Source organism: Acomys minous, assembly GCF_964271855.1.
Source record: "Acomys minous genome assembly, chromosome: 8".
NCBI lineage: Eukaryota > Metazoa > Chordata > Mammalia > Rodentia > Muridae > Acomys > Acomys minous.
Genome location: NC_140489.1, coordinates 47,317,290 through 47,326,854, shown reverse-complemented (window position 1 = coordinate 47,326,854; position 9,565 = coordinate 47,317,290). Strand labels below are relative to the sequence as shown.

General features: G+C 41.6%; 1 protein-coding gene across 1 annotated transcript in view; it reads right to left on the bottom strand.

Moving 5' to 3' along the window:
• Positions 1-523: 523 nt before the first annotated feature.
• CDKL1 (cyclin dependent kinase like 1) overlaps positions 524-9,565 on the bottom strand; it is a 51,736-nt gene continuing 42,694 nt past the window's right edge. Inside the window, exon 9 of the mRNA XM_084791367.1 lies at positions 524-2,096. Coding sequence (XP_084647493.1) covers positions 1,989-2,096 — 108 coding nt within the window. The 3' untranslated portion in view covers positions 524-1,988. The remainder of the gene's footprint in view (positions 2,097-9,565) is intronic.

The window sequence follows — 9,565 nt, the reverse complement described above, 5'->3', positions numbered from 1 at the left end:
CTAGTCTTTAATTTTTTATTTGAAATAGCTGCAATTCCATCGTTGCTAGTTATGTGCTGTTTTGTGTGCAGCTTCTGTGTATGTGGTTGGAAGCAGGCTGCTGAATATAAATCTGACTAGGAATGACTTTCTGCAGTACAGCTTTTAGGCAGAAAAGTGAGCGTTAGCTGCATTTAGAACTATGCTTATAGGAAAACATCCTAATTGGTGGGAAAATACAAATTCCGTGTACCACTGTCATTTACAAGTCAGAAAGCAGTGAATAAAAACAAAGACAAGGTAGAACATGTGTAGAACGCTCGTGTGTGGTGTATGGTGATTCCATGTGGAAAAAGAGGTGTGCAAAGTGGCTCCACTGAGGATAAGGACGTCCCGCAGGACAGACGAGCCCTCTCCTGCAGGTTTGTTTTAGTACTGTGTGGCCCCAGCAGCAAACTCGTCATGATTTCACCTGGATGACTTGGCTAGCCTAGTCGTGTACTGTAAAACTAGTGGAGAAGTTAGGCAGTTACAGTCACATGCGTCCATCAAACACATTTTTATTGATTTCAGGGGAAAGGCAATTTCAACTATTTGCAGAAGTTGATATCCTTCCTTGTCATTTACATCAAGGCTACTTAAGTGGGATTGAACAATACTGGAGCTGTTATTTCACCTACTGTCAGGTCTATGGTAGAAGCTATACATATTTAGGAAGCCTTAGTCTGCCTTGGAGTAGCCAAGGTAATTGAGCTGACAATAGAATTTAGTGAACTGCATAGAGTGAGGCTAAGTGATGCCATGAAATTAACAGGAAGAAAGGAGAGTGCACAAGACGTGTTCCGAAGATGCAGTAAAACAGAGCTTTGAAATCCACATCTGGGGACTCGCGTGAGACAGCAGCACATGGTCCAGAAGTGATGGCGAGAAAGTGACGTGGGGCGTCTGCTGCCCGTGTCTAGGGACAAGGGAGAAGAGCTTTCCTATTAGGACTAATAAACCACATCAAAGATAACTAATTTTACGCCTGTTTAAACTAAGAATCCTCGGAAGTATTTTTCAACCACTTTGTTATTGGCTGTACTGTATTTGTTAGCATAGTTTATACACATAGATAGGTGTACACGTACGTGAATGTGTGCTCACAGACATAGACAGATACATGTGTGATGAGAGATACTTCAAGGAGAGAATATCAGTGAAGCTACATGTTTCCTAGTTCAAGTTAACATTCCCAAGCGGTCCTGTCTACACTCAGCACTGTAACGGCCTTCAGGTCTGAGGGTGAGCTGAAGAACGAGGTGATAACCATTATCAGTTATTTTCGGGCTGCCAGGCTCATCCGTGCGTTGTCTTGTTCTGCCCTTCTCTGAGGCACCCTTTCTTAGGGTAAAGGTAGAAGTATACGTAAAAGAAGTGTAAGTGTCTCATCGGTTATATAAGCACAAAGTTACCCAGTTTGAAGATAATCTGTATGATTTAAAATATTTTGATTAACTTAGGTAATTCTAAAAAAAAAAAAAAAATTAAAACACAAAAACCAAGACAGAGCCAACAGGAAACAGGATCGCAAGCGTTTTGGCTTCAGGGACAAAAATCATACTTAAATATGATTTGAAAACAGTGAAGGAGACAGGACTCAAGGCAACCTAGATCTGAAGAACTACGTATGGACATTTTGTGAGCCACTCTTGACATCTGACATACAGCAGTCTGAGGCAAAAGCCTTTGATACATCCCCCGCTGCGCCTGTGGAAAGTGGTTACAGTTCACATACACTCTGGTCATAAGCTCTGCTGCTTACATAGACAACAGCACAGTGAGACCCAGAGCTCCTCTGGACATCCCCGCCAGGCATGCAAGTTTGCATCTGGAATTTCCCTTCCCATCTTGGCAAGTGGTCTCCAGCTTCCTGTTTGTGTTTTCTCCCAGTGTGCATTCAAGACAGGAATCAAATGTGCACATTTTTTTCCCTCAAATTATTGATTCTTCATCACTCTGCCAGTTCCTTAAATATTTGGAAAATGGTAGTTAAATTTCTTGGTACTACAGTGGAGCTTCTTATTGTCCAACGCTGGAAGGATGCTGCTGCTAGTTAGCTGAGGTAGGTACTGCAACTGAAAAACATAAAACACAAAATCGGGTTCAAAACTAGGCCATGTAGGGGGTTTCATTGTTAATTAGAACACATCACAAAACAAACAAATGGGGCACGAAAATAAAATTTTCCCCTGTAAAATCCAGAACCCGAGAGAAGGAGAAGTGTTTCAATTTGGTTTACTTCCTTTTCTTTTAAAGGTTTGCCCTATATTTAAAAAGCAATCCAAGCACGGTCTGCTGGCACTCCGGGAGCAAAAGCAGCAAGACCACAGTGGAAGGAGCCTGGGATACATCAGTGAAGCCCGCCTCAGAGCAGAGCAAACACACAGACGCAACCAAGGTCTTGAGTGAAGCCCCCGTGACCATACACAAACACACACCAAACCCAAATTAAGAGGGGAAAACACACAGAATTGGAGGTGTGCCTCAGTAACAACTTGTTTGTTTACATGTGAGAAGCCTTAGATTCCAACCCCAGCACCAGAAAGAAACAGAAAGAGAGAGAGAGAGAGAGAGAGGGATTCTGAAGACTGAAAAATCAGGAGGTAGCTACATTATTGGAAAACAAAACAGATTTACAGTGCTTGAGAATATGTAAGCCAAGGCCCTGTCTAAAATCAGAAAACACGTGGAGAACACACGTAGGCACATTGCCCACTTACTCCCATAATTAAACAGGCAGCACATCCATCTTCCTTCGAGCCTCCAGCGGGGGTGGGGGGTGGGGGGGTGGGGGGTGGGGGGGGGTGGGGGGATATGTCAATGTCAAAAGAAAACAAAAGCAGGCTATATATTTTTTAGTTTGTACCATGTGGCCTTAGGTATCTGGAAAGAAGATACTCTCGTTCTTTTAAAGCCAACAATCCTTCAGGATTTCACTACACCAAACAGGGAGGTTCTTTATTCTTTCCAGTAGAAACACTTGAAGCAGGTCTCTGCTCTTCAACACAAAGTGACACTACAATGGAGCTAACTCATGGTGGAGAGACAGCAAAGGCCTCTAGCCTGATATACTCACTGAGTCATATATGGTAGACAATACAAACATCTCCCAGTTTTACAGCCATGACCCGTCTCAGTCCTGACGTTGAGGAAGCATTTATTCCTAATAATCTCTCCACCTCTTCCCTTCCCAAGCCACCCACATACCATCCACGTGCATATTTGAGGAAGTGGGGGCTACAAAACTAAGTGCAGTGGTTTGGATGAGGATGGCCTTCATATGCTCATATATTTTTAATGTTTGGTTTCAAGTTGGTGGAACTGTTTGGGAAGTGTGGCCTTGTTGGAGGAGGTGTGGCCTTGTTGGAGGAGGTGTGGCCTTGTTAGAGGAGGTGTGGCCTTGTTAGAGGAGGTTTCAAAAGCCCACGCCAGTCTCTGTCCGTTTCCTGTGGACTCTGTAAGCTCTCAGCTACTGCTCCAGGGCCATGCCTGCCTGCTGCCATGTTCCCAACCAAGATGGTTATGGACTCACCCTCTGAAACTGTGAGCAAGCCCCAAATGTTTTCTTTTGTAAGCTGTCTTGGTCATGGTGTCTCTTCAAAGCAACAGAACAGTAACTCAGACACTAAGGCAAGATAATTTGAAGCTTATGTATCTACGTGGACCCAAAAGTGACCAAAACCAGCCAACCAATCTTAGCTATGGCTATAGGAAAGATTAAGCTTTGTCTCAGGTGGAAGCAGTCTTGGCGGGCTTTACCCTTGAGGCACACCATGAATACCTTGTGAGAGACTGTTTGGAGCCTTCCTGGGCTTGGAATTCAGGAAGCCTACCTAGGAACCCCACCGTGGCTATTGTTTTCCTAATTGACCCTCGAAGGGAGAAGGGACCGCCCTTTGCATATGACTGGGAAGAGGTAGGAGGAGAGAGGAAGAAGGCGCGGAGAGAGAGGAAAGGACCGGACCAGCTCGTGGGACTGAGACACCTAAGGACCCGTCCTGCCGAACGGATTCCAGGAGGTTTTAATCTTCTGTCCCTTTAACCTTTTTTTCCTTCTTGTATATGCCAGTTGGGTTGTATAATAAAGTTTAATTGTTAATAAACTGAGCCAACATCTGGTGCCCAACGTGGGGCCCGATGGGTTCCACAATCCCTAATGATATGAGGGAAGATTCAGTATTCCACGGGATAGAAATGTTGTTTCAGGGTATTGGCAAAATTGCAACTGCTGTTGCAAAACTCTTTCCTGCATTATACTTAGAGGGAATTCTTTGTTTTCTCATTGTCCTTTTATTACAATATTTCATGCTTAGAAGGATTAGAAGACAGGCTAATGACATAAAAAAGCCGGAAGGGTCAGTAAGTTCTATCCTTTTGGAAAAGATTGCAGATTTGACTGGACAGATAGAAAGGCTGAGGTATGAAAATGAAGGGATGGGAAAACGGATAGAATTTTTGACATTTGGTAGTGATGAAGGACAGAAAATAGAGAGACCGGAAAGCCAGAAAAATCAGGAAGAGTCAATAAGCTCTATCCTTTTGAAAAGAATTACTGACTTGACTGAACAAATAGGCAAAATACAGAAAAAAGTGGAAGGGCTGGAAAAGCAGAAGGCACCTTTGGTTAAAAAGGGTGGAGAAGGTCAAAAACCAGAGGCAAAGGAAGCCAGACCGACCAAAAGGTCTTTGGAAGTAAATGTACCAGTGGAGGATACTTCCACAGTCACCCAGGCACCTTCAGCTTTTCCAGTCACTGTAAGACATGTAATCGAGCCAAATGGTGCTGAGGGTCATGACGAAATAGCCTGGTGTCCTGTAGACATGATGGATTTAAAACATTTTAAGGAATCCATCATCAGATATGGTATGCATTCTAACTTCGTTAAACAAACGTTAAACAGCTGGGCCTATCAGAATAGACTTGTTCCCCAAGATTGGAAAAATTTAGTTTCAGCGGTATTGGAAGCAGCACAACAGTTACAGTGGTTATCATGGTGGCAAACAGAGGCTATAAAAATAGAACAAAAAAATATCGCACAGGGAATAAATATTAATAGAGATCAGTTACTTGGTGATGGACCATATACTAACATGAGAGAACAAATTCAAGCTGACGATAGAGTGATTGAACAATGTCGTAAGGCAGCCTTGAGAGCTTGGGAGCTGGTAGAGGAACCTGGGAAAACAACTATTTCTTTTACTAAGGTGTTCCAAGGACCTCTGGAGCCCTTTACAGAATTTTTGCAGAGATTAGAATCTGCTATGGATAAGGCGATGCCAGATTCTGATAACAAAAAGGCATTAAAACTTATCATGGCTTATGAAAATGCAAATGCTGAATGTAAGAAGGTGCTTAGACCGTTAAAGGAAAGAGGCGCTCCATTAGATGACTGGGTAAAGGAGACAGTTAATATCAACTCTCAGGAATATCAAAATAATATTGTGGGACAAGCTTTAGTCAGAGAGCCCAGATATCATAATACTCGGTGCTTTAATTGCGGTCAAATCGGTCATGTGCAAAGAAACTGTAGAAATAGAAGGCGCACTAACCCAGGAGAAAACGTAACTTATAGAAGAAAACAGGGGGGTTCTGGTTATGATGGTAATGAGGTACCAAGACTCCCAGGGTACTGTAGTCGCTGTGGAAAAGGGAAACACTGGGCTCGGGATTGTCAATCTAAGCGAGATGTGCAAGACAATATCTTGCCGACGGGAAACGGCAGGAGGGGGCCATCGGCTCGGGCCCCCGTAAACAATGCCAGCCAAATTCCTTTGGCCAGTCAGGAAGTGACAAACCCGCAGAAAAACGGGAACTGAGTGTTAGCGATCTAATGCATGCTACTGAAGGCAGTGCAGCCTTAGATCTGGCTTCAAATATGTCTCTTACCCTAAATCCTCAGGTTGAATGTTACAAATTAAATACTGGTGTTTTTGGACCTTTGCCTTCAGGCACAGTAGGATTGGTTCTGGGAAGAAGCGGGCTGACTTCTCAAGGTTTTATTGTGCATCCTGGTATTATAGATGGAGATTCTAAAGGGGAAATAAAAATCTTGGTATGTGTGAAAAAGGAGATGAAAATTGATGCCGGGGATAGGATTGCTCAACTCCTACTGTTTCCTTACATTAAGGGCAAAGCCGCTCCAGTGGAAAGGACTGGTACGTTCGGGAGCACAGGGACCCGTGTGTTCTGGCAAACAGTAATTAATGATCAGAGACCTAAGTTAATTATACAATTAAATGGTATTAAAATAGAAGACTTGGTAGACAGTGGAGCTGACGTCTCCATCATTTGCCAGAAGTCTTGGAACCAAACTTGACCACTTAAGAAGGTTTATACAAAAATTGTAGGAATTGGCAAGTTATCTCAAATAAAACAAAGTGTACAGTGGCTTGAGTGTGTGGGACCAGATGGGCAGATAGGGAGGCTGAAACCCTATGTGGCTGACATTCCTATAAATCTATGGGGAAGAGACCTTTTACAGCAATGGGGTACTCAGATTACTATTCCTGCAAATACTGGGATAAAGAAGGTTGAAACAATGGGTGAATTGGTATGCGCTTCTAGGGAAGAGATTAATGTAAGTGATCAGAGGCGACCACCAGCTATGCCCATTGTCCAACCTCAGAATTCTTCAGGTTTAGAGTGTCAAAATTTATAAGAGGGGCCACTGCTGAGATACCAACCGCCTTGCCCCTAAAATGGATTTCAAACAGACCTGTATGGCAGGAGCAGTGGCCCTTAACAAAAGAAAAGTTACAGGCGCTTCACGGTTTAGTGCAAGAGCAGCTGGAGGCTCAACACATCGAAGAATCTTCCAGTCCCTGGAATTCCCCTGTGTTTGTGGTAAGAAAGAAATCAGGTGGTTGGAGAATGATAACAGATTTGAGGGCCATAAACAAGGTGATTCAACCCATGGGTTCGCTTCAACCTGGAATTCCTTTGCCTTCCTTATTACCTCGGTCTTGGCATATAATTACAATTGATTTAAAAGATTGTTTTTTTTACCATACCTCTACACGAGAAGGACAGGGAAAGGTTTGCTTTCTCAGTACCTACTCTGAACAGTAATTCTCCAATGAAGAGATATCATTGGAAGGTACTTCCACAGGGAATGTTAAATAGCCCAACTTTATGCCAGTATTTTGTACAACAACCTTTAGAAATACTTCGTAAGCTGTTTCCTCAATCTATCATATATCATTACATGGATGATATTCTGCTAGCTGATTCTGATCCTAGTATTGTAGAAAAAATGTTTCAGGAAGCACAAAGAATTCTGCCATGCTGGGGATTACAGATTGCGGTGGAAAAAATACAAAGAGGAGATTCAATTACCTATTTAGGCTATAAAATAACTGAACAAAAAATTCGACCACAAAAGGTACAGATCCGTAGAGATCAATTACAAACTCTTAATGACTTTCAGAGATTATTGGGCGATATTACCTGGTTAAGGCCTACAATCGGGTTAGCTACCTATGAGTTAAGTAACTTGTTTCAGATTTTACAAGGGGATTCGGATTTAAACAGTCCTAGGTGTTTAACTGCTGAAGCAGAAAAGGAGTTAATTCTGGTGGAACAAAAACTTCAAAAGGCATATGTGGATAGAATTGATCCTGAACTTGGTTGCATTTTGGTTATTTTGCCTTCAAAACATTCTCCTACTGGGCTTCTCATGCAAAGGGAAGACCGGATTATAGAATGGATATTCCTGCCAAATAAACAAAGCAAAAAATTGAAAACATATATAGAGAAAATTTCTGAATTGATTACAAAGGGAAGAATAAGGTTGCGTCAACTGTCAGGGATGGACCCGGCGGAAATTGTAGTGCCTCTTACTGATTCTGAGATTATGTCACTATGGGTAATTAATGAAGATTGGCAAAAAGCTTGTAGTAATTATTTGGGAGACATCAACAATAGATACCCAAAAAGCAAACATATACAGTTTATAAAAAGAACTAATTGGATCCTTCCAAGTATTGTAAAGAGGTCACCAATCTCAGGGGCACCCACCTTTTTCACTGATGCAAATAAATCAGGTATGGCTGGTTATAAGTCTGAGAAAATGACCAAGGTGATTAAAAGCCCCTTTACATCAGTTCAAAAATCAGAATTATATGCTATCCTTATGGTTTTGTTAGATTTTCCTGAACCTCTTAATATAATTACTGACTCTCAATATGCTGAAAAGGTTGTTTTGCATATAGAAACTGCTGAATTTACTCCTGATAACACAGAATTGACTACTTTATTTATAGAGCTGCAACAGGTCATCAGAAGCAGAAATTATCCCTTGTATATTACTCATATTCGATCCCATACAGGTTTACCAGGTCCATTGGCAGAAGGAAATGAAGAGATCGACAAATTATTGATAGGTAATGTATTCGAAGCCTCCAAATTTCACGAAAAACATCATGTCAATGGTAAGGGGTTGAAGAAAAGATTTTCTATCACTTGACAACAAGCTAGAGAAATAATTAATAAATGTCCTACATGTTCCTTATATAGTCAACTACCATTACCTGCTGGAATTAACCCTAGAGGTAACAAAAGGAATGAAATTTGGCAGATGGATGTGTTTCATTTTGCAGAATTTGGAAAAATGAGATATGTGCATCATACCATTGATACCTATTCAGGTTTTCAATGGGCAACTGCCTTAAGTTCTGAAAGGGCTGACTGTGTGATTACTCATTTACTAGAAATAATGGCATTTATGGGAATACCTGCACAAATTAAGACTGACAATGCTCCTGCATATGTGTCCCTTAAGATGAAAAACTTCTTTATGTATTATAATATAAAACATGTTACTGGTATACCTCACAATCCCACAGGACAAGCAGTTGTAGAAAGAGCTAATCGTACCTTAAAAGAAATGCTTATTAAACAAAAGGGAAGGGTAAAGACACCCAGGGATCGATTAAATAATGCTTTGTTGACTCTAAATTTTCTTAATGTGAATGATGAAGGGACGTCAGCTGCGGAGAGACATTGGATAATAGAAAAAACTGAAGAATTGGGGCAACCAATATTCTTCAAGGACTTGGAAAGTATGAAATGGAAACCTGCAGTAGTTTTGAGATGGGGTCGTGGGTATGCGTATGTTTCCACAGGGAATGAAAATATATGGCTACCAACTAAACTTATAAAGATTAGATCTGACCATATAACAAGTGAATCTTAAGAGCTACCTGGTTCTTAACAGCTTGACATTGTTCCTTACAGCTTGGAGAACTAATGCCCTCTTCTGTCCTATTGGTGTATATGCAGGTAGAGCCCTGTACTTGCAAAAAGCAGGACAATGCTGAAGACAGCAGGCAGCATGGGTGATTTAACCCCAAAAGCATGCCTCTGGCACCTCGAGCAAGATGCCTCAAATAATGTTCCCTTGAAAATTATATATGTACTAACATACCTGTACTAATGATTTATAAAGTCTGCTTACTTTCAGAGCAAAAAACAGGACAATTATGAAGATCGAACTTCTGCCTCTGGCACTACTGCTTCTTCCAGAAATTGCATGCATATTAACAA